General features: G+C 38.7%; 1 protein-coding gene across 1 annotated transcript in view; it reads right to left on the bottom strand.

Annotated features, from left to right (window-relative positions):
* Nucleotides 1-26,719, bottom strand: part of PRKN (parkin RBR E3 ubiquitin protein ligase) — a 739,568-nt gene that overhangs the window by 496,444 nt on the left and 216,405 nt on the right. Inside the window, exon 3 of the mRNA XM_054162766.1 lies at nucleotides 25,956-26,206. Within this exon, the coding sequence (XP_054018741.1) occupies nucleotides 25,956-26,206 (251 nt within the window). The remainder of the gene's footprint in view (nucleotides 1-25,955; nucleotides 26,207-26,719) is intronic.

The raw sequence follows: 26,719 nt of genomic DNA on the forward strand, positions 1-26,719 counted from the left end.
TGAGTAAACCACTTTTTAGAATTGCTGTTTGTTGTGGCTTGGATTTGCACCCCAACAAATTGGAAATTTACCCCCAGAGTAAATTTACCAGACTAACTCAGAATTTTGGAAGCAAAATGAAATTATACTTACAAAAGTGGACTAAATATAAAATTATAAAAGGCAATAAATACATACAAGGTATATTTACATATATTTATAGTTCAACAACATCAGAATACGCCCCTTGTACAATAATTCAGCTCTCCCCCACACACACCCACCTTGTACCTCAGCAGTCAAAACAAAGAAGATCAGCCAAACACACACAAGGTCAAAGGAGACAGAGCAGCCCAGATGTGAAGCAGAAGCAGCCCCAGAGAAGAAGAGACAAGTTTCTGCTACAAAAGCTGTGCCAGGGGAGGTTTAGACTGGATGTTAGGAAGAAATTCTTCACAGAGAGAGTGATTGCCTATTGGAATGGGGTACCCAGGGTCGTGGTGGAGTTGCCATCATTGGAAATGTTTAGGAGGAGACTTGATGGGGTGCTTGGTGCCATGGTTCAGTTGGTTAAATGGTGCTGGATGATGGGTTGGATGCGATGATCTTGAAGGTCTCTTCCAATCTGGTCTATTCTATTCTATTCTATTCTAAAATATAAGATATTCATCAGGCCAATGGAATTAGATAAACTTATCTTGCATTATTCTGTGTCCAATCCCTAAAACTGTTTATCCCTAAACTTCAAAACCTCTGAAACAAACCCCAGGCATAGCCTTAAACTGTAACACTTAGAAAATTGTGGAAGATTCATGGCATTGTTTTAACCTAGACAAGACATCCCCAAGTTCAGAGACACAAACTTACTATTTGAAGATGAACAGAAAGCACAATAAAGTTTGTAATAGACTTCCCACTATCAAGAATAATGGTTGTGGAGATTTGAGCCACTAACAGCGACAAACTCCAAAATGAATAGCAGTCCCTTAGAGCTGAAATGTTTTTCAATATCTTCTTCCCCATTCAACTACTTCACCCTCCATTTATCAGCAATATATTTTTAATGTATATTTGAATCCTAACATGTAACCACAGTAAATAAGATCTGGAATTATACTTTTAAAAAGGCCTTACTTGCTTTCATTTTACATGTCCTTCATATGATAGAGGTCTAGAGGAAGGTGCCCCTGTCCATGGTAGGGGAGGTAGAATTACATGATTTTTAAGGTCCCTTCTAAGGCAAACCATTCTATGATTCTATGACTCTGTGTTCTGTCAATGAAAATGCCTAGGAATTTAATGTCATACCTATTTACAGGTATCTTAACAAATATGCAACTGGTTTGCAAAACGTCAGAGAACTACGTAATCCAAAACTATTTTTTTTCCTAGGCAAAAGTATGTAGATGTATGTAAAGAAGATGTACACTGCTTAAAGAGGAATTTTTTCAAGATCCATAAACATATGTTACATATGAGTACATCAGTGATATATCCAATATTAATTTTAATTGATCGTCCAAGTGCTTCACTTCTCAAATCAGTCTAAAACAGTTGTCAGATAAAAACAGTTCAACCAAAGGAAAAAAAGGCATATTCTGAATGATTTAATATATGGTACAATGTTGAGAGGTGAATCCAAACAAAGTATGACAACATTTTGGACATTTAGATTTCTATTCACTTATATTTTGTCTGAGGCTCCTAACACTAGGACTGAGAGCATGTCTGGATTAGACTCAATTTGAGCTACCACAACACAAATCTAAACCACAGTATTGCAAATGAGGAGCAGAAGATTTGCAATTGATTGAATTTTACTTTTTTTGCAGTTTCACTATGCAGGGTCAGCACACTGACCAATAAAACAAAAGGACGGTACCTTTAGCACAATGTAAAGGAAATACTACACGACTTAAGTAAGCAAGAATGCTACTGCTTATAGAGGCCCACAATAAACAAAACCCACCTGGATGCATTCCTGTGTGGCCTGCCCTAGGTGATCTTTCTTTGGCAGGGGCATTGGACTTTATGATCTCCAGAGACCCATTCGAACCCCTTGCATTCTATGATTCTAGGATTTTCATATCTTCAGTCCTCATCACTCTACTCTCTTATATTGACAGCCTAATGAGTTTGCTGCTTCTGTTCTCATGTAGAAGCACTCATCCAGAGCAGATCTGTAATGCCACTACTCACTGTTGTAATTTGTCCTACTCTCCAGAAGGATTCCTGTCATGACTCTGATAAAACTATTCCAGTCAAACAGAATTATCTTACTGAGTATATGAGCCTGTACAAAATAAAATATTTTGTTAATTGGGCTGATGCCTTTACTCATCCAGTTGTCCACTCCCTGATGTCTTATATTCTTGTCTCACATTTTACACCAATTTTATTTCAAGCAATAAACTACTTGAGGCTTCCTGCCTCCTTTGTGTTCTAAGCCCATTCCATCTGGATCCAAAGATAAAATTATGTTATTGATAACACTCTGCAAAATATTCACAGGATAGTATAGCATAAATCAGCATGACTGAATACTGCAGTAAAAAATAGCAGTCACAGGAGAAACCTGAAATGAGACATATTGCTGATTTACTATAGAGGATAAATCTTATGCATTAGCTTGATATTTACTCTCTGCAAAAATAGACTACGTGAGCTCAATATTCATTTTTTTAACACTTCTTTGTTTTTTTTTCACTAATACAAAAAGTACCTCTAAACACATCCCTATGCAGAAATTTGTTGGAGAACATTATGTCCCTCTTGGAAATATTGAAAGTATGTCTGAGGGCAATAATGGAGAGATGAGAGAGAGATCAATAGAAAAGTACTGGAGTAAGACAAAATATCAGAAGACAGAGAAATAACCTGTCCATAAGCTCTTCTGCAGGTGGTTCTCCCTGCCATCTCCACCTCAGGCTTACTTACCTGTGCTCACAAGTATCTAAGGTCTAAGGCCCACCATCATAACTACAGTTTAGCCTTCTAAGGAAACAACCGTGTCATAGAAACAACCATGTGAAGAAGTTTGTGGAAGAATGAAAGTAAAATGGCTGAAAGGGTTGTGGAGATGGAATCATCAGGCCACAGATTGGAAGGCGAAAGTATTAGGGCGAAAGTATTAACATATGTTGCTATAAAATCTCAAAGGAAAAAAAAATGATGGGGTTATTTGATCTGATGCTGTATGCTGAGAGTTTACAGTTTAATGATCCAAGATACATAAGACAATAGATTTCATGTTTTATTGTTGGTCTCCATTTAAATCTTTCCCAATATTTTCACTATTTATTTAGATTCTGCTTTTCTTTCTAGTATATTTTCTATAGTAGTTATTTCTTGATGTAGATTAGCCAAAGAAAATAAATGAGGAGGGTTGGAATATGCTACACTGTATGTGGTGTAAGATCAGACCAACTACTTCCGCCTGTTCAGTTTTAATGACGTATATGATAAGTCAGTCAAACTAGAATATCAAAATTCTGAGATATAATTTTCCTGGTTAAAAAGCAGGAGTGGGTATGATGGGCATAATCTGATCATTTTATATCTCCAACATCTCCATTAATGTTTAAACAATGTACATTTAACAGGGACACACATCATGGGTGTATGACTTTAAAAAGTTTAAGAATTCAGAAAACAGCTCTTATTTTTGTAGTTTTCACTTTTGTGTATCATCAGATAAAGCTATTTATTACAGGCTAGTTATAGTAAAATGCTTGGTGACTTTCCCTATTAAGTCCATTTAATTATGTTGCTTTTACTGGCAAAAGAAATGTAAGACATGATTGGAAAAGGCTGCTCATTTATGATCTTTGCTGGGACCTGTCATCTCATCCCAGTGAGATGCTTTCTCTTTTTCTTACTTTTCCAAAGATAATTTCTTCACAGATATCCCATTACAAAAAGTATTAAAACTGTGCTCCCCCTTTAGTGTTTTATATAAAAAGAGAAAGTAGCTTTCTCTAATGTGTATCCCAGTGTTTTGTACTGTCTGTCCATTTAGATTTTTAAGCTCCTTAGGACCTGAATTACACTCTTTTTTTTCTGTGTTAATGATGAACATACTGTGGGAGCTTTATACACGTTAGTGATAGCGCAGACCAATTATTCTGATACGCATGACTAGTTAATCAGAAAACATTAGTCATAATGACCTGAGGACCTGATCCTGAAATCTCTAATCAGTCAAAACACCCATTATCAACCCTACGCCTGTTTAACTGCATCAAAACTGAATAGGGGTATTAGGAGCCAACCTACTGTTTTGACCTGAACTGCATTTTCATCCAGTCATTCCTTCAATTCAGTAATTTAAAAGAGGACGTAGCTACAGAAAATCTTTCAACAGATTGAAAATTACATTAAAATAACATTGTTTCAGATTCCATTATACTGACATTTAGACTAGTGGTGATTTGTAAAAGGGAGATTCACTCTCAGAAACCTCATAGACCATTTCAGCAACTTGCTTAATGAAAAAATACAAACAAAAAAAAAAAAAAAAGAAAGAAAAAAAAAGTATTTTTCCAACTCACTTTCATTTCACTTTCCAAAAAATACATCTGACATGCTCTACTTTTGATTTTTTCTTTCTTAACTGCCCATCTTTACTTGCAAAGATTTTTATAGAGCGGTTTTCTTCCCCAGATATATTATATGCAGATGCACACATTTATAAAATTTTTCTACCTGTTGATGATGATACTTATTCTTTATGATGCTTATCCAATTCAGACCACGAGAATGACATTTATTTGACAGCTAGATTCATCTAAACTGGTTGGACTATGAAAAATGGGGACTTTTAGGGTTTGATTCAATTCACCCTAAAGTAGATATAAAAAGATATCAATATGCCAAATGAATGGTGCCTAAAAGGGTCTATTTCTGTCTGTTGTGAGGATTTAGGGCTGCTCTGGTACAGATATCTACACTACAGACCTCGAAAATTAGGCAAGATGAATCCTACTCAATGATGCTGTGCATAAAAACTCATGACAAACAGCTGTGGTATTTTGCAGTAGGGATAACAATATTAAAGAGATTAAACTTTAAAAAACCTAATTCCTCTTCTTGAGACTCAAGATATGATTTGCAGAATGTCGGTGCATCTCAGGTAATTACAGTATATGGAAGACAGCTATTTAGAAAAAAAGAAAAGGGCTTGTCACTGTAATAAGGACTACATATGAAAGAAAGGGAATCTTAATAAGAATTGGCATTTGGTTGAAAAGGGTATAAGGCCTGTATAAATATCAGAAGTACTTGACAGAGACAACAGGAAGGATATTTATTTTTTAAAATCCCTTGTTTCAATGAAAAAAATTTGTGTGCAAAAATACGGGGGGGGGGGGAGGGGAGGGGGGAGAGACTGAAAAAAAGACAAAATGACAACTTCATGACATCGCTGAAAACTCAGCATAAGATCTATGTGAGACAGAATCGTACCCTGTAGATCAATAAAGTGTTTAAAACCAAGGGTATCAAAAGGTCTCCCTGAAAATGTACTCCTTGTGCATGGGGAAAACACAATGCATGAACCATCCCATCCCCCATAAAACACCATCTTGAACTGCCTTTTACCTCACTGAAGGGACTGATTGTGACCTGCTTTTACAACAGTTGTTGGAAACTGTTATTTGAAGTTAAGGGCAAGGACTTTGGGGTGTAATACTAAGCACATAAGAAGAAGTAAAGCTGCTCCAGAAAACCAGGCATGGGTGTCTTTGTGGTGATGACAGAATGATTGCAAGTTGTATACCAATGTTTAAAAAGTTCTCTTCATCTTCTGTTCATTTGCTAATGCTTTCAGTCATTTTATTAGTTCAGATTCCTTAGGCATTCAAAAGAATAAGCTCTTTCCAGCTATTGTCAATTTTCTGTTTACTTTTCTAAATATTATTTTTATTAATAAATATTGTTATTTTGGATACTTTTTTGGTATTCAGAGACATTTTCAAAGAGATTCCGTCTGATGCAAAGAAACGTACATCAAATTGCCTGGTAATAATGGCTAATTTTGACAGTTGAACAGAGAGAACACTAATTATTTTGCCAACAGCCTTGTATTCCACATGTACCTTCTCAGGTTCAAAAACATCACTGCAAAATGTAATATGCTTCAGCAACAATTAGAAAAGACATGAATTGACTCTATGTTTAAGTTTTATACATTTAGAGGAACTGATGATTCCACTGTCCTATGTCTGCTCTCAGAGGAAATGAGAAATACTTTGTACTACCTGCTACTTCCAGGAAGACTTGAGAAAGCCAAGTCTCATCAGACCACCCACAGCTGGGAGAATATTAATGATGTTCTACTTAGGAGTCAGCTAGTACGGACTGCTGACAGATTAGGTCCATCACAGACAAATATCAATATTCACTATCTATACTATCTGTAGCTTCCTTTGTAATAAAGTCATTGAACTGAACATTTAGCTTTTGACTCATTTTCTGCATTTTTTTTTTAAATGAAAACAATGATGGCAGGGAAATGGCAGTAGCAGGAGAAAGGGACAAGGAGACACAGTACTGAACCCTAGTAGGGAAACAACATTGCACAGATAAAAATGGCACTGAAAAGCTTTTAAAAACAATCAGATTAACTGAACAAAATTAAATATTGAAGTCATACATCTGAAGATGGTTTATTGCCAGGAAAAACAGAGGGCAGAAAATGTCATAGATGGATATGGATCTACAAAATATTTTGTGACAGTAGCTACTGTACAGTAAACATAGTAAGCTGCTACTCAAAACAGCTTCTTCCATAATACAGAAAAAGAATCAGGCAGCAGCAGCACTGCAGTTTGTTGATTTTGAAGTAGATGACAGAGTAACAGGCATACTATCAAAGAAATATTTTGCATAAGCAGAAAAGCTGAGTGTTGGAGATGAGAGCCAGGGAGTGAATCAAAGAGGTATAAAAATAGTAGAGGAAATTAACAATGAAGAAATCACTTACATTTTAATTCTGAAAAAGGACACACAGTAAAGGAAGAGTGATGAGCAAAAGCAATATTCTCCCTGACAGGATATATAAAGCTAAATTGCTGCATTATATCAGAAATGAGCTATGAAAGATAAGGGCTGGACCAGAAGAATATGAAACAGAGAATAGGAAGAAGTATTGACAGTTTTCAACAAGGATGCCGCAATATATTGATTAAATAGTGAAATAATGTGTCTGTCTTTTCATAAGGGCTGCTGTATATTGCTTGACAGTAGTGTGAGGGTTAAACCAGAGGAATAATACAATACAAATTTACCTGCCTTTGATGAGCTCAAAATTAAATCAAAGACCTCCGAGCCAGAAATGCTTTCACCTTAATTATCCATCTTATTTGTAAGTGTATATACATATTTAGTATGAATGACAATACATCATATTTGCAGCAAAATGGTGAAAAGCTAAAAAGTTTGTCACTCTATACAGGGACTATATGGATAGTTACACAGCCAACAAACTCCAAGTTGGAATACAATCATCTTACTTTCACAAAACAAAAATTCAGTTTTTACCACAAAGGAAATAAGGCAAAAGTAAGATTATACATAGCACCGAGCCATAGAATATTTCAGCATAACTAAAGAATTTTATTCAGGAGTGGCCTTACAGAAAGTTCATGTTAGCAATAAGATACTTCAACAAAAATATTGTAATAAAGAAAATGGAAATGAAATTCTTCACAAGTTACTTCCCACCAATACCCCTCTACTTTAAAAAAAGTCACCATCTCTAAAGCACTTCTGATAGCTTTACATTTGATAGTGGGAGAAACTAGAGAGACCTCTGAGATTTGAAAACCTAAAAACAATCCGAATTCTCAACCTCTGTACTCAGTAGGAATCTGAATTTGCCAAACTGCATGATTTGTAAACAACAGATGTTTTTTTCATGAACAATGTGGAACTGATGAATGCAAAGACTTGCAGAATCACATTTGTAAGTAAAATGTCTTGGTTGTTTTCAGAGAGTGTAATGTATAAAAGACAGCAAATGGACATTTCTGTAAATGGAAGTGAAATTTATGTTTCAAGTTATATTACAAGCTAGAATTTAGAAGAACTTCTGTTTTCCCTCCTGATGAACTTCTTTCATCAGAGGTGGAGTAACCACTATCAGAAAAAGTAGGCAACAAATGTATGTGCAATTGATTAGCACATATATGGTGCGCACACAAACATGAGCATTTAAATTCATATAAATGTGTTTAAAATTTAACACTAAGCTTTTGAAAACTAAGCTATGAAAAGGAACTGGAATGCAGTTTGAGTTAAAAGAAAATTAGTTCCTCCAATGTTGTATTTATTCTCTAAGACTGCCTACACAGTTACTTACACATATGCACATGAGTTTAAAAAAGTTTCGGCACCAAACACTATGCAGATTAAAAAAATAATCTATGAAGTATGTATAGATTTGAAAAAAATATCATAATGTAAGGCAACAGAACCTCAGAAAATACTCTAGCCAGCACTTAGGAAAAGAAATCCACAGTTACTGACAGAAGAGAAGAATGAGAAGTACTTTGAAACCAAATTATGGAAGGCGGTATAAGCTTTTCATGAAAAGTTTATCAGGGACTGATAAACTAGGAGTTAATGGCTGACCTAAAGACAAGGTACAAATAATTTTTGAGAAGTTTGAGATATGCCTTGTATAAATATTAATGACAGATACAGCTCACTATGACATCAGTACTGGGCCCCATGCTCTTTAACATCTTTATTGATGATCTGGACGAGGACATTGAGTCCATCATCAGTAAGTTTGCTGATGACACCAAGCTGGGGGCAGGAGTTGATCTGCTGGAGGGTAGAGAGGCTCTGCAGAGGGACCTCAACATGCTGGACAGATGGGCAGAGTCCAACGGCATGAAATTTAACACATCCAAGTGCCGGGTTCTGCACATTGGCCACAGCAACCCCATGCAGAGCTACAAGCTGGGGTCAGAGTGGCTGGAGAGCAGTCAGGCTGAGAGGGACCTGGGGGTGCTGGTTGATGGTAGACTGAACATGAGCCTGCAGTGTGCCCAGGCAGCTAAGAGGGCCAATGGCATCCTGGCCTGCATCAGGAACAGTGTGGCCAGCAGGAGCAGGGAGGTCATTCTGCCCCTGTACACTGCACTGGTTAGGCCGCACCTCGAGTACTGTGTCCAGTTCTGGGCCCCTCAGTTTAGGAAGGATGTTGACTTGCTGGAACAAGTCCAGAGAAGGGCAACAAAGTTGGTGAGGGGTTTGGAACATAAGCCCTATGAGGAGAGGCTGAGGGAGCTGGGGTTGCTTAGCCTGGAGAAGAGGAGACTCAGGGGTGACCTTATTACTCTCTACAACTACCTGAAGGGAGGTTGTAGACAGACGGATGTTAGTCTCTTCCAGGTGGCCAGTACCAGGACAAGAGGACACAGTCTCAGGCTGTGCCAGGGGAGGTTCAGGCTGGATGTTAGGAAAAAGTTCTACACAGAGAGAGTGATTGCCCATTGGAATGGGCTGCCTGGGGAGGCAGTGGAGTTGCCATCACTGGAGGTTTTCGGGAGAAGACTTGATGGGGTGCTTGGTGCCGTGGGTTAGTTGTTTGGGTGGTGTTGGATTGGTTGATGGGTTGGACGCGATGATCTTGAAGGTCTCTTCCAACCTGGTTTATTCTATGTATTCTATTCTATGTATTCTATGATCCTTATTAATGGTCTAGAAGCTATGAACAAGATTGCAAGATGGATGTTCACTCAAAATTATGGAGGCAAAGTCCATCAGGAATTGAGCTTATAATCAAATTCTCTGTATCCTTCCAGCTTTAGGGCATGTGCTACAGGTTCAGTATGATTTCAGGCACTCATTTCAAGAACCTCCATAAGTGATGTAGGGACACACAGAGAAATTATGTTATCAGATGGTGTTATAAGTCTGTGTACACAGAACTGATCATCTTCAGCAGTTCTGGAGATAACTGGCAAATCTACACTAGAATGATACTATGATATTTCTGTTTGTAACTGGTCCTCTGCTTCAGGCAAGAGAGCTCTCCAAATCCAAGCTATTCTTTTTAGTTAAGCTGTATAGAACCATTGTATATTTAAATAAAGAAAACTATGACAAGTAGCTGCTTATCTTACTCTTGGCTATAGCTGACCCTGTATGTTCTTTCCTTTTCCTCATTATTCTAGCAGAAAATAAATTACTACTGAAAACAGGACTGTTCATTAATGTACTAAATAACTTGTCAGCATTTTTATTAAAAAAATAATATTTCAGAGTATTACAAAATGTTACACAATAACTGTACCACAGAAGCTGTCTTTTCAATTGATCAGTGGTATTTATTGTCCTTCTCAAAGCCCTACATGTCAGGCTCCCACAGAACTAGAAATTTAAAGATGATCTGCTTCTCTTAGAAATAACAAAGATCAGGAAAATAGCTTGGGAAAGATTCATCTATAACTCAACTGATACAACATTTTACACTACATACCAGTAATAATTGCACTATTCAGTTTCCAAAACTCAGTGTTTAATGACACAAGTAAATTATTGCTTCATTTAAAATAGTATTTTGAGGAAGACCCCTAGGTGTTTCTAAATAAGTGATAAGATTTGTATTAGTTAACAATGTCTCTTTTAAAGATTTATTCCAAAAAATGGAAAATACTATGTAAAAATGGCACTTTACCATGCTATATTGCCACAACACAATGATGTGGTCATTGCATCACTTTCTTATGGTGCAATTCCAGGACTGTGCTGTTAAAATTAGGAAGGGATTTTAAGAAAACGGTCAGCTTAGAATTTCACATATTGTGTTTATATATGATCTTAACTAAAATGTTGGTGCAGCAGTAGCACTCTTTAGCTTTTAGAAGACAGTTTTGAAAATGTAAACCTAAATCAAGAGATTTCTTTATCCTTTTTAACCACTCTACCAAAGGGAGGAAGGGATGCAAGTCTTACAGGCTATTAAAATCAGCCCTAGATGTTTAAGTGATGGGCAGTAAGAAACAGCTATTGAAAGGAACATGTACTGGAGGTTCACTTTTTACACATGCAAAAAGCTAATTGCTTCCTGTGGAGAGGGTGAGACACAAAGTATTTAAGAACAAGAAGGAAAGATAGAGTGACAGAGTGCACTTGTAATTGATCCCTAAGACCTTGAATCTCAAAGCTTCTCTAGCTAACAGAATTCCCTATCCACAGGTTAGTCATGCAACAGCAAGATTCATTGCATTAAATACACAGAAAATGGAACCAGTAATTGTCACTGACACATTTACATGTACAGCCTGCTGAGCATCTCTGTTATTCATAAGAGGCATGAAAATAATATTCTCAGCCTTTGAAACTTAGACTACTGCTACCTTTGAAACTCTTAAAGTTGCCCCAATGTATCTGAAAATTCCCCACAGTGAGGCGATGATCACTACCCGTCCAGAAGGGTCAAACCCCAAAACATGCCCTAGCCCAGACAATGGGTTAAGCACCTGTGAATGTGCTAACCTGGTCTGTTCCTGGGGTCCAGATAATAAGGCAAATGTATAGAATGTGTAATTAACCTTGTAAGCACCTGTGAGTGTGCAAACCTGGACACTTCCTTGGGTCCAGATAAACATGTAACACGTGTGATTAACTTTGTAACACAGCTGTGAACTGTGTGTGTCCCTGGCCATGTTTGGACAGGTCCAGTTATCGGGGTTCTCTGTTACCGAAGGGAATTAATTGTCTTGGACAGTATTTAAACCAGCCAAAAAGCTAGGCAACTTGCCTTGTTCTCACTCAGACAGCAACAAGAGCCAAATGCTGCCAGAGGAGCAGCTCAAGGGCCTGCACTAGCAGACCAACTACACCCGGGCCTTGTTCTTACCGCAAAAAAGACGAGAGCCAAATGCAGCAGTAGCTGAAGTAGCTGTCCTAACAGGCAACAGCTACACCCAAGCCTCACACCTGGACCAAGGCAGAAAGGCGAAAAGCTCCAAGATAATTGAATCCCAGAAGAACCACAGAAAGGCTACAGTCCAGCAACAGAGTACACAAGAGAGACAGAGGACCCCTAGCCCTCTCCAAGCCAAGGGCAACTCAAATCAGAGTCACAGTATCTGGGAAGATACTGGACAGAGAGCGAGTCATTGAGTACCCAGCTCTCTGCCACAGAATCCCCTTTGTGGGAAACCACAGATCACAGAACCTTTATTTACAATTTGAGTCGCTGTGTTGGAAATTCTTAGGTCTGTGCTTAAATCATTTAACTGTCTTCATATGTGGAATGCATTACTCGCAACCAAATAACAGAACCTGTAAATATACTTTGTAAATAAGTTATGGTGGTGTTTGAAGATATCACTGCCAGAAAATATTAAATTAAAAAAATTATTAAAATGTACATTTTATTACACTCCATCTAGTGATCTCCCTTGCTTTGGCAAGATACATGATTCTACCTATCAGAGCTTTGAGCTTCACCTTATACCCTTTCTACATTACACATTGGGGAGACCCTTTAGGGGGCTTTTCAGCCAGAAAACATGTTGGTTTGATTATCTTCATAAACAGCAAGAAAATACACTTTATTATCCAGAAGGCATACAGTGGCTATTCTATCAGAAATAATGAAGCTAATGTTGAAATAATTCAAGATGAAGTTTCTAAGACTACAACTAGATATCTGCCCTTGTAACTCCTTGAATAACCCTTTTTCTCTTAATGCAAACCTATCACTAAGTAAGAATGCAGTAAGAATTACAGGATCCTGTGATCCTGTAATATGTAGGCCCTGTGGGACTTCTCAGTAAGAAATATTATTGCTATACCATGATTAATTTATCAGTATGTTCTCTGATTCAACAAATATTAGATATTTTTATACTACATGTACGCTACCTTTAAATGTGATATTAGTATTACATGTTCATTGTATTTTAGTGGCTAAAGTGCATAGTAATTCTCTTCTCAAAAAGGCTAATTTAGAAAGAGTTCTATTATCATTCTTCACCCTGCAGGTCTAGGAAACCACCCTTTGCCCTACTTTAGCATTTCTACAGTATGAACTGTTGAGACTCCACTCCTCACCACAATATGTACAGAACAGAACTGGATGTTACCTTTACTCTTGATTAGTATGACACTGCCCAGCAGCTGCCAGATTAGCTCTCAGTTGTTCCTGTAGTGCCATACCAATCAATTGATTCAATCCGATTGATTCTGGAGAATGGTTTTGTTGAAGTTAAGCAGAAAAGCTTGAAAAGTATTCTGTACATTCGATTTGAAAGGTAATGTACTTCATACCTCTTAATCTCTATAAAAACCTGTTCCATTTCTCCCATCTCACAAGAAATCAAGAAAGCATTTTTCTGTCTCTCTTTATAATCCTTTGGGCAGTTTCACAAGTGTACGTGCTTGGGTAGGTCTCCTTTTTAGTGCTGAACTCCCAAGTCACACTATAAGTTAGAAGACATTCCACAGATGAAGACAGTGGAGATCTTTGTATTTATTTCACTGTTATTAGGATAAGCATAACATTTTTTTTCAGAAGTAAATTCTGCTTGGGGAAAGTCCCTGATAGTGTTGATCAGGGTCTTCATCTGGCCATATCTACAGACTTTTTAAAAAACCTTTAGAAATAACTTGTGGACTCTGAGAAAAGCTGCAATAGATAAAAACTCAGTTGCCAAATGGTATAGCTTCAAACCAGAAACAAACTGATTGTTGCCAACTAGAATGTTCTAGCAGCAATATATACTGTCTACTGAGTGACAAAGCTAAGGGGAAAATTGTGGTGAATGTAAGGATGAATCGGATCTTCAGGCACTTCAGTTGATTAAGAGAACTTCTGATCTTCATTACCACACTGGTTAAACCATTTTCATAGCAAATCTGTAACAAACCAATGGCAGCCAGCATTGGCAAACAGGGCTTATCATAAAATCCATACCAAGTTCTGTAGTATTGCATAAAGCTGAACATCAGTGCACACTTTACATGGTGAACAGGCTCAATCTGGAGCATGATATCTTCTCGTTCCCCCTACCCTGCACCTCATCTTCATCCCCATATCCACATGTGCCTTTTATTCTCTGTATCTTTATTTTGACAGACAAATGTCAAGACCCACAGAACTGGGTCTGTTGCATCAGCAGAGCATCACAGAAGCTTGGAAAGAGAGCACCAATGCTTATGGGGTTAGAGATCACTTGAGTAAGCTGAACATACATAAATCCATGGGCCCCAATGGGTTGTACCTATGAGTACTGAGAGAGCTGGCTGATACTCTTGCTCTAACAGTCTCCATCATCTTTGAAAGATCATGGGGACTGGGATTGGTGCCTGAGGACTGGAAGAAAGCCAGTGTCACTCCAGTCTTCAATGAGGGTAAGGAGGGGGACTCAGAAAGCTACAGACCAGTCAGCCTCACCTCCATCCCTGGAAACTTGATGGAGCAGCTCCTTCTGTAGTTATATAGAAGAAAATAAGGTTATCAGGAGCAGGCATCATGGATTTACCAAGGGAAGGTCACATTTGACTAATCTGATAGCCTTTTAACATAGTATAACTGAATTAGATGCAGGGAAACAGTGGATGTTGTCTTCCTTGACTTCAGTAAGGCTTTTGACACTGTCTCCTATAACATCCTTGTGGGAAAGCTCAGGAAGGGTGGCTTATAAGACAGGATGTCTGCCTGACAGTTTTGTCTGAACCTGTAGAGTGTAAATAATCAAGGGTACCTTTCCACTGAGTCTTGTTAAACCAGACTAATTTACCAATAAACTTCCTTCAGTCACTGTCTTGTATCAACAAACATATTACTACTCTCTTATGAGTGAATTCCATCACTCCATCCATGACAGACACTAGCTAATCTGTTGGTTACAGGGTGCCCTGGCACAGTTTGTTCCAGCATGCAGCTGTCACCTTTGATTTTTTTCAATCTTTGTTTTGTTGAGTGGGAGGGTAGTTAAAATACATCAACATATATATATATATAACACACACATCTATAGCAGATGGGCTTGCATTTAAGTGGAAATCTAGCTACATATAGTCTACTCCAGAAATGCAATAATCTTTACAAGCAGATAGACTGTCAAAACTAAATCTGAAGTATTCATCAGCAAATACCACTTACGGCAGCAGTTGGATATAACTGCTAAATCAGAATATGACATGTTCTCAGGGTCAAACACCTACAAATGAATACCCACAGAGATACCAACAGTACTAACAAGCTTTTAAGACAGTTTCCAGGATATCAGTGAACACAAAGATACACGTGTTTTTTAATTAGTGGTCAAAAATACTTTGAATCTTGAAGTCAGCCATTAGATAGGAATTTCAGAATGCATACACAATAAGGAAACTGTGGTTCTGAAACAGCAGTTTTCACTTGCACTAAAAATGGTGCCACAGCACATATAATTCAGCTCAGATATATCGGAGACAGTTTCACTTACAGACCACTGTATCATTCTGTTTTATAAGTGAAAGGCAGATCAAGAAAAAATTGTCTTCCTATACTTTCCTTTGTCTGATAATTTGATAACAAATTCTGTAATCCTACCCAAATTCAACTTTCCAGTCAGTGCCAATACATCTCACAGAGTATCAAAATTCTTGTAGCTTGCAGAGAATATTAAAAAATTACAAAGTAGAACAGTTATTTGCACAGCATGGATCTTCATTCTGTTCCAATTGGATAAAATCTTAGTTGCTGAGCATAACACAGGTAGTGTTGACTCATGAAAAATGTATAATGACAATCAAGTTTAAGCAAAATGTTTACTGTATCCCAGAGCAGAGAGAAAAAATCTTACACTGAAGGATTTTTGGAAATCCACATAAAGCTGATCTAGAATCTCAGTTTCTATGGTTGGGTATTCTCTCTCTAAAAGAAACAAAACAAAGGCACAAAAGAAGAACAAAACAACTGAAACCCTTGCTAGGAGTCTCTGAAGAAAAGCCTGAATGGATATGAAGGCCAATACCTTGGCATCTCTCTAACAACAGTTACCCAGGTAGCAGCAGAAATGTGAAACCTTCACCGAGACAAAGCTGCTGGCAAAATTGTAAAGGCTTTTGGCAGAGCAATGCAAGAGCACACAATGACTTTAATTCTGCTTCTCTGTGAATATGAATTAGATGCTTTGCACTGACTGTCCATTTTTCTACCACTACAGTTCTTTTCTTAAAAAAACAACAAACAAACAAAAAACCACCACAGAATCTTCCCCTGCCAAATGTAATGGTCTTTTTCTTTCACAGAAATTCAAGCTTAGTTCCATTGGGCTATTTGTCTTTACAAAGAGAGAGAAGCATATGTTTTGTATGGCTGTTTTTATCTTCTAATATCAACTAGACTTATTAAACTATCTGTTCAACGTAATTACTTTCTGTAGATCAAGCCATTCTAATAAGTCTGTTCTCCCAATGCCTTTGCTCTGTGCACAGAACTCCCAATGACATGAATTTTGAGCACATGACTTGAGAGAAAAATATGTCGTTTCATGTGGCAAGAGTCCATAACAGAGACCATTGTAACAGGTTAAAGTGACCCTAACTGTTTCTCTGCAACACAGATTTGAGGGAAGAGTAGCACACACACAAAAAAAGGACAACCCTCCAGGTTGAGATAAAAGAGAGTTAAGATATTTTTTTTTACTGAGCAAAACAGATAATAATACAATGCACAGTCACCTTAGCTAATAATATAACATGCAATTACCTTAGCCTATTTACAGAACCAAAAGTGCAGCATAATCACAGGACATTAGGGGCTGGAAGGGACTTCAAAAGATCATCATAAAGCAAGAAAGCAGTAGCATAAAGCAGAAAGCCAGGGAATTAGAGCATTCCCACCCATCTCACCACCATTCCCGTGGGAAAGTGATACTGTGATACTGTGGTAAAGTAACAACACCCCAAACCCAGAACCCAAAAGCAGCAACCGTAACAGGAAGCCTCTCATGTTACAATCTGAAATTCAAGCCCCATAACACTTTGCTCCAGCCAGCACTTTCATTCTGACGCTGGCATGAGGCAAGACAGTTTCGAATAAGACCAGCAAATATTCAACAACCCATACCCACCATGTAGTGCAAGCACTATGCTGCACACTAGTGGCAATTACTGGGTTTTAAAATAAACTTAAAATCAAGCATTTTTCTTATTTGTGCCTCATAATTGAACTCATCCTGTTAAAAAATAATTGCCCTACAACTCCATTGTGTGTTTCTTAAGTGTTAATGTCCTATTTCCCCCAGTGGCCTCAGTAATTAATTCATGCCAACAATTATTTTGGAAAATGCCACCTCCAGCTGGTGGCAAAAGATGTAAGTGATGCATTTGCAGAAGAAAATCTATCCACGCTGTCACCCATAAACTATCAGAATACATTTCAAGGACGCAAGAATCTTCCCAGCCCATCCCTTGACACAAGGGAGTTGGCAAATGTTACCAGCTTCAATTACATGAAAGGGCATTTAAAAACAATACAGTAATTAGACACATTCATGATTGATAATTATGGCATGTAAAGATGAGCACTCCCAGAAGTGCTTTTGGTTCTATTACAAAGGAATATTTTTCCTCTCAAGTGAATTTTGCAGACATGCAAGGTGTGAGAAAATGGTACTATTCTCATCAGTGTTAAAAGCATATGATATGAATGAGGTCTCCAGCATGGCACTGACTGCAATAAATTATCAAGTCTGTGTTCTGTTTTCTGAAATGGGCTCAATTTATCATTTTATTGAAAAGGTTCCATTATGCTAATGTCCTACAAAATCACTTTTTGCTGTTACTGGAAGGTGAAGAGGGGATATCAATTTTTATATATAGAACTTGGAAGTACTACAGCAGTGAGTTGTCAAGGGTTAATAACCCTATCAGAATATACAAGATACATAAGAGCAAACTTCCAAGGACTTTGTAATGACAAATTTTCATTGTCCTATTGGAAGCAGAATAACCAGAATATTTTTCTTAGGCCTAGATATTTGAAAAGACATTTGGAGAGAACTGGTAATGGTTAATTTCTGTTCTGAAAACTTTACCCCCTGCTCTCCAATTAACCCTTGAATTAATAGTGGAGAATGTTTAGGAAGTGCTATTTTGACAAAGGTCAGGCTAGAGAATGCCATTGTCATTCCAGACAGGAAGAATAATCAGACAGAGGTGATTACTTGCAAAAAGGAATAGCTTTTCTCTAAATTTAACATTATATAATAAGAATGTTTTCTTTCTTGAGAATATTGGATACAAAACATTCAAGTATTAAAAGAGGAAGAGAGCTAGATTTAGATATAGAACTGGTTTGATCTTTTATAATAGCTTTTCTGTGTCTGAGATGTGACTTGTATTTCAAAACTCTCTTTTTTTGCTGTGCATCAAAAAATAGAGTACTGTTTCAGAAGAGTACTCCATTACAAATAACTTTTAATGGGAAGCATTGTCTTATGTCCATGCCTTCCTCACTCATACAGCATAATCCCAGAAGCTATAGCAACTAATCAAGAGGGATAATTTAACAGACACTAACATGAACAGGTTGTCCAGGGAAGTGTAGTTACTATTCACTGGCAATGAATGGTGCCACATCCAGCTGGTGGCCAGTCACCAGTGGCGTCCCCCAGGGATCAGTGCTGGGCCCCATCCTCTTTAATATCTTCATTGATGATATGGATGAGGGGATTGAGACAGTCATCAGCAAATTTGCAGATGTTGGTCAGTTAGAGGGTAGAAGGGCCCTGCAGAGGGACCTCCACTGACTTGACAGATGGGCGGAGTCCAATTGGATGGCATTCAACAAGTCCAAGTGCCAGGTGCTGCACTTTGGCCATGGCAACCCAATGCAGAGCTACAGGCTGGGGTCGGAGTAGCTGGAGAGCTCCCAGACAGAGAGGGACCTGGGGATGCTGATTGACAGCCGCCTAAACATGAGCCAGCAGTGTGCCCAGGTGGCCAAGAGGGCCAACGGCATCCTGGCCTGCATTAGGAATAGTGTGGCCAGCAGGAGCAGGGAAGTCATTGTGCCCCTGTACTCTGCATTGGTTAGGCCACACCTTGAGTACTGTGTCCAGTTCTGGGCCCCTCAGTTTAAGAAGGACATTGAAACACTTGAACGTGTCCAGAGAAGGGCAACAAGGGTGGGGAGAGGCCTTAAGCACAGGCCCTATAAGGAGAGGCTGAGGGAGCTGGGATTGTTTAGCCTGGAGAAGAGAAGGATCAGGGGTGACCTCATTGCTCTCTACAACTACCTGAAAGGTGGTTGTAGCCAGGAAGAGGTTGATCTCTTCTCCCAGGCAACCAGCACCAGAACAAGGGGACACAGTCTCAAGCTGTGCCAGGGGAGGTTTAGGCTCGAGGTGAGGAGAAAGTTCTTCACCAAGTGAGTTGTTCGTCATTGGAATGGGATGCGCAGGAAGGTGGTGGAGTCACCGTTCCTGGAGGGGTTCACAGTATCACAGTATCACCAAGGTTGGAAGAGACCTCAAGGATCATTGAGTCCAACCTGTCTCCACAGACCTCATGACTGGACCATGGCACCAAGTGCCATGTGCAATCTCCTCTTGACCACCTCCAGGGACGGTGATTCCACTACCTCCAGAGGGGATTGGACGTGGCACTTGGTGCCATGGTCTAATCATGAGGTCTGTGGTAACAGGTTGGACTTGATGATCCTCAAGGTCTCTTCCAACCTTAGTGATACTGTGATACTGTGATACTGTGATCCCGTGATACTGTGATCCCTGTCTAAAATGTGTATAGCTCTCGGTGCCTGCAGTATATCAGTGCAGCCTACACAGTATGAATGGTACTGTGCAGTCATTGAAAATTTAGGCTAAAAGATCTAACAGTTAAAGTCTAACAGTTTTGCATATGTAACAAATGCACAGTGATAATGATTAACAGTGGTGATAATGATTAACAATCTGTGGGAACTAACCATTAGCACAAAGAGAGTTGTTAATGTGGGAACTTTTAAAGTTTTGTTTGGAAGTTTAAAATGGAATTGTACATACAGTAAATTTGCACAGTGCGTAATGAAGATAAATACAACCATGCTTCCTACAATATATCTGCCGAAAGCTGAATCAGTGTATTATTAATGAGTTGGCACTTTATTCTGTTTTTCTAAAAAAGTAATTAGTATCTTCCCTTTTCTGGATATAGATTGTTCCTGAAATTGATATTGCATTTTGTTATAAATGCAATAGTGGTTTGTAGTTTGTGTTACAGTGCAGTGTTCAGGGTGGGCAGTGGCAGTTGGTTTGTTTTGAGAACAGAGGGTAAATGCTCAGATTGCTTTGGCTTCAGACTGGAACCTCATGCCAACTTTCTCAGGAGCCATGGAATGTTTACCTTAGATAAGTCCTCTGCTGCAGCTGTACTTGTGTGAGAAGATGTGGTTCTTCAAAGGATACAGGAGAAAGACCTCCCCTGCCTCATCTGCGACCCCTACCACAAAGAAGACGCATGCTCAAGAAGTTGCTAGAAATCATTATCATATCCCTGCCTTCTATTAAGCTTCAGCATGCATATGTAGATGGCGTAGCTATATAAAGAAAAGCTAGGATTTGTAAGGTGCTTTTTGGCAGAGACTGGAGGTATCTGTGGGGGGAAGTCTCTGCGGCCCGGTGCGCCGTTTCTCTCCTTTTTTTTCCCTGATGCTTGCTTGCTTCTTTTTTTAATAAAACAACTCTCACAAGAAACTTAGCAATTTTCTTGTGTGGCCCCATTTATAACACACTGCATGTTTAAAAGATTGTAAATAGTACATAATAAAAAAAAAAGTGAATCTAGACTAAATCACAATGTGATGCTTAATGAATTGTCATTTACATTAAAACTGGTTTAATCCTAAGAGAAAAGTGAACTCTCAGTACAGCAGTTCTGAAAATACCATAGTAACCTAACTACTTACATGAATGTGTCCGCTGAACCAATATTGGGGGGGTTTGTGTATTAAGTAATTTATTACTTTTCTTGTATGTTAATACAGATACAAATACAGATTCAAATAAATGTCTGTCAAGAAAAACTATTTTAAGAATCATGTAGATCCTACCAAATGGTGTATTAATATTTCAAGAAAAGCCAGGCCCAGCCATGTGGTCAGTGCAGGAAATCAGCAGCAGCCAATATCTTTTTGAGCAGGTGAGGCAGAAGAAGAAGGAATGATAGCAATCTCCTTTTTATAGGCTTGCTGGACAGGAAAGGGGAGTGGAATAGACCACCTTTGATTCAGGGGACCCCTCCTCCTGGGAGGGGGAAACCAAGTTCGTCTCCGTTCACCTGGATCAGGTTTCTTTTATCCTTGAGGATGGTGGGGGGAGGAGCAAAACTCTCTCAGCCCTCCACTCAGGATGGGTGTAACTCAGCACAAAAACTAAGCACAATGCTCAAGATGTGGTCTCACCAATGCCAAGTACAGCAAAGGGGACAATCACCTCTCTAGTCCTGCCGGTCACACTACTCCTGATACAGGCCAGGCTGCTGCTGGCCTTCTTACTTACAATGTAAGCAATCTGTTCTCCAGACAAATTGTTTTCATTACTCATTACTAAAGTGGGGGTGAGCTGGGAGGAGAATGTCCTTTTGTCTCCTGCAAGTAACAAATAATGCTCCTAGGGGAGACAGGGTGCTAGGCAATAAGGGGTTTTGTCTGATCAAGAGCAGCAACTTACACTACTTAAGCATATGACTTATATAATAGCAGTACAACATAAAAAAGAGTTGTCTCTCTCCTGGATTGTCTCATAAAAATGCTACAGTTTGAACTCCCAGCATTCAAGTCAATAACTACAGAATACTATTTTTGCAAAGTTAGCACAAATCTTTTCCTCAGGATTCAAAGGAGGGCAAATAAGACAAAAGTCAGGCAGAGGCATAAGGTCAGTATTTTGTTTGTGATAACAAACAAAAATAACTTGGGCTTCAGAAAGAAATGAAGTATTTCATTTTTAACTACTACAATTATCTAATAGCTGTGTAGCATGTGCAGTCTAAACAGTAATAAATCAACCAATCTTCTGCCTCTAAATTGTAAGTTTAACTTTCTCCTCTACTCACTGCAAGTGATCTCTCACACACAGGAAAAAGATTATACTTGGTTCAGTTGCATAGGTTTCTAATGTACACCAATCATCACAACATCCATAAGACAATAGCTTGAGAAGTATAGTTTCAGTGCAGCAGTGGTGGTTCAGCCACTCATGACTATTATGATAACTATTACTCATTTCAGCTGTGCCAAAGAAAATGTTCACTACACGGTACAAGTGGAAAAACTGGATTCATCTTTCTTTTTTTTAAATTTTCCCTGCTGGATGATTTTTCACCCAGTCTGTTCCTTATCTCAGTGCATTATATGGCTACAAATTAACCTGCCCTTAACCCTAATAATAAAACCAACAAAATCTCCCATATTACACAAAAATGGTGACCTGAAAGATGCAAGGACAAGTTTTCACAGCGAGAGTCAAAACAAGCCAAGAAGAAAACATATTTTTAAAGTACTTGCTACTAACATCCTTCCAGGCAAAAGTGTCAGTCATTAGAGTGGCTTCTATCTGTTTAAGTTCATCACAGATAAAAACTAGTCCACATATGTTCTCAGTATGTTTTTTCCTGAGCTGCCATTCTGCCATGAAGGATTTTGCTGCAGTAGAAGACACCTATAAGTTCGTACTTTGCTTCACAAAGTTTGTAGCCTGTGGAAAAGCATACCACAGGACAAGATTTAAAAGGCTTTATTGATGTATAAACTATTCTGTAAAGTCAAGCGTGACTATTAAAGCCCTGTACATAACAGGTATGATAATGGGGGGAAAACCAAAACAAAACCAAACCAAACCATGAAAAAGCTCACACCATCACATTGCTTTCAACAGTAATACCGGCCTAAAATTCTCCTTCTAGTTCACTAGATTTAAATCAGCGTGAGCCCCTCTTATCTCATTATTCATTCAGACTGGGAGATGTGGATCATTAAGCTGGGTACTAATTTGTTCCTAAAATGCACTCATTCATCATTAGTTGGCAGTGAGAGGTAGATCAAGTCAGTTGTGGATTACTTCTGTGACCCTCCCACAAACTGTATATTTTCTGCATTAGCTATGTAAGAAATTGTCTAGAAGTCAATTTATCAGTTTTAGTAGCCATTTTGTTAAGCATGATGATTTCTGTGGTCAGGTTAGTCACAGAGGTATCTTTGTCATATTCACAAATTATCTTTTATACTCTGGACCCATATGTTTGGTATTACCTTCTGTGTTATGTATAATGGGTATTTGTATACCATTCTTTCTAAAAAGACATCTGATGAGATTGAGCAGATTCATGTAATAGCTAAAAGATTCTGGTAGTTCTAACTTGAGCTTCTCTTTCACGAACAGTTTTAAATATTACAGCACAACTCATCTGCAGTAACTTCTGCCTCAGATGATTTTTCACGATGAGGAGAAGATATTCTCAGAAATAATTTGATAGATGAAGTACTATTAAAATCCATATTATGAATCACATTTTGTGCCAGCTATGTTTTTATAAATATTAAGTCTATTGGATATAAATATTTTTTACAAAATGTATGAGTAAGAAAACATTACAACAGATTGGGAATTAAAAGTATTTGCAATGCATAAGCTGTCCAACGTTCTTGTTAGGAAAACTTCTGTAATGGAAAATTTACAGACTATTTTTTGCCTTCTCACAGACCTCTGGGGGTTTTGCCAGCTTATAATAATTTGTAAAAATATTAGCATAATAAAAATCCGAGATGGGAACAACACAAGAAATCACTCTGTTTATCCACAAAGCGAAATTATTTTGCTAGAAGACACATCAGATGTTTATCACCTCTTAATTTAGTTGCAATTTTTATTTAATAATTAACAGAAACCATATGTTGGGCTTTTTTTCCTGTGGTATAGGATTCAGCTGGTGAGTGAGCCAACTGTGGGAGGCACCCTGCTGGTCTTGTTGTTTGCAAACAGAAAGACTTGTGGGTGATGCAATGGTTGGAGGCTCTCTTGAGCACAGCGATCATGAAACAACAGACACTGATTCTTGGCAGATTAAGGAGAAGAGTCGGAAGAACTGCTAGCTTATATGTATAGAGGGCAGACTGACTTGTTTAGGAGCCTGACAGAAAAGAGTCTCTTGGGAGGCAGTCCTGAAAGGCAAACAGTCCAGAAAGGATGGGCATTGTTCAACAAGGAAATGCTTAAGGTGCAGGAGCAGGCCATACTGGTGTCCATAGGGGAGCCAGCGGGGAAGAAGACTGGCTTGGTTAAAGAGAGAGCTTTGGCTGGAACTCAGGTGAAAAAAAAAGAAGTCTAGGGCCTATGTAAGGGGCAGGGCACTCAGGAAGGCTACAAAGATGTTGTGAGGTCATGCGGGGAGAAAATTAGAAGAGCCAAAGCCCAACTAGACCTTAATCTGGCTACTGTTATAAAAGACCATAAAAATGTTTCCATAAGTACATTAATGGAAATAGAAGGAATCTCTATCCTTTGTTGGGGAAAACATCCTGACCATGCATGAAGGAAAGACTGAGGTACTGAATGCCTTCTTTGTCTCAGTCTTCAGTAGTATGACCACTTGCTCTCTGTGTACCCACCCCTCTGATCTGGAAAAAAAAGACAGGGAGCAGAATGAAGCCCCCATAATCCAAGGGGAAATGGTTAGTGGCCTACTGCACCACTTAGACACACACAAATCTATGAAGTCAGACACAATCCACCCAAGGGTACTAGGAGAGCTGGTGAAGTACTTACCAATCCACTTTCTATCATTTATCAGGAGGCCTGGCCAACCAGGGAGGTCCCAGTTGACTGGAGATTGGCAAATGTGGCTGTAGCAGGCATAACAGCCCTGACAGACACTGGACAGATTGTTGAGGGTTGCTAGCAGTAGATAAAGATTATCTTGACACATTGCAGACATTAATGGGCAAAGTTTCCAACTTTGCTTTTTTGTTGTTGGGAGGAGTCAGCTCTCCAACTAATTAAGAAATTGACCACAGTGCACGGTCAAAAGGGGATTAAATAGGATCCTGCTATGGAGAGAGTGAGTGGGTCTCCACAGAATAAGCAGATTGGCATCCTGTTCCTCACCCCTTAGGCTGAGACCTCATCTGAGGAGCCCTAACCCTGCCTTTGGTTAGTGTATATATTTTGAGTAATCATGGGGAGATTTTCCCTTTCTGAATGAGGTGGCACATTCTGGTTCATCTCTCTCTAGCCAGTTTAATTGTTTGTGCAGCTCTTTATTCCCAACCATGATTTTAATGTGTCTGAAGGAGTGCAGAGTAATTACAATAAATCAGATTTGCAGGTGGCTGTTGATGTCTAGGTGCCTCCATAAAGGTGATGGCCATTTACATGAAAGGTCATGAGGATCATGCCCCTGTACTCAGCACTGGTGAAGCCACAGCTTGAATGCTCTAATCAGTTTTGGGCCCCCCACTATAAGAAGGGCATTGAGCTGCTGAAGCATATCCCAAGAAGGACAATGAAGTGGTGAAGGGTCTAGAGCACAAGAAGAGCAGCTAAGGGAACTGGGGTTGTTTAGCCCAGAGAAAACAAGGCTGAGGGGAGACTTCCTTGCTCTCTACAACTACCTGTGTCAGTCTCTTTCCCCAAGTACTAAGCAATATGAGAAGAGGAAATGGCCTCAAGTTGTGCCAAGGAACCTTTAGATTGGACATGTGGAAAAATGTCTTCAGTGACAGAGTTGTCAAGAAGTGGAACAACCTGTCCAGAAGAGTGGTGGAGTCACCAGTCCTGGAAGCATCTCAAAGATATGTAGATGTGGCACTTACTGACATTGTTTAGTGATGGACTTAGTGGTGTTAGGTTAACAATTGAACTTGATCTTAAAGGTCTTTTAAAAGATAAATGATTCTATGATTCTGTGTTGACCCAAAGAAAGAAACAGAAAAATATTCAGGTCTGTGAATTGAAATGCACAAAAACACTGGTTTACCTGATTTTTCAGAGGAAAGAGTAGTGCTGTATTTTGTAGCATCCAGAATAACGGCCAATCCTGCAGAGTGTGATGGGAGAATGCTGGTACTGAGATCTATGCGTGTTAGACTTTCTGGTTCTCTTTCCAAGTTTTTTAGAATACCCCCAGCACAGTTATCTTCTGTCTCATCTGTGGTCTGACTGTTCTTCTGTGGACTCTGAACAATATGAACAATACTCTGCTGCACCAGGTCACAGTTCTGCAACACAAAACCAAGATTCCAATAAATAAGGGATAAATTCCAATAACAAGGGATAAAATCCCTCTATCTCAAATTTGTTACTTGTTAAAGGGTCTCCAATCCATTTTGTGTAGAATTTCAGTGTGCTGTAATGGAGTTTAAAGCAAAGTGACAAGTGTAAATTGCTGGAATTAGGATATCCTTGCATTGGCAAAAGGGTCACAACACTTACAAATTCTAAACATTTAGCAATGAAATGGTGGAACTGAGCCAAGAGCTCTAAATAAGTCTGGCTGATTGGTACAAAGCAAAAACTCCAGAGGGAGCACTACTATATCAAGTGCTAAGAATATTCAATATTTAATATGCATTTGCATAGATAATGCTGATCACACTCTTTATGTAGTGATTTATGGTAAAATTTGACAGTCACTGGGAGTTCATGGCCAAGCCACTCCAACGTATCTTTTTAAACAGAAACAGAGAAGATGATGTACTGATGAAGACTGATACTTATTTCTGGTCCCTCAT

Source organism: Dryobates pubescens, chromosome 6 (genome assembly GCF_014839835.1).
Source record: "Dryobates pubescens isolate bDryPub1 chromosome 6, bDryPub1.pri, whole genome shotgun sequence".
NCBI lineage: Eukaryota > Metazoa > Chordata > Aves > Piciformes > Picidae > Dryobates > Dryobates pubescens.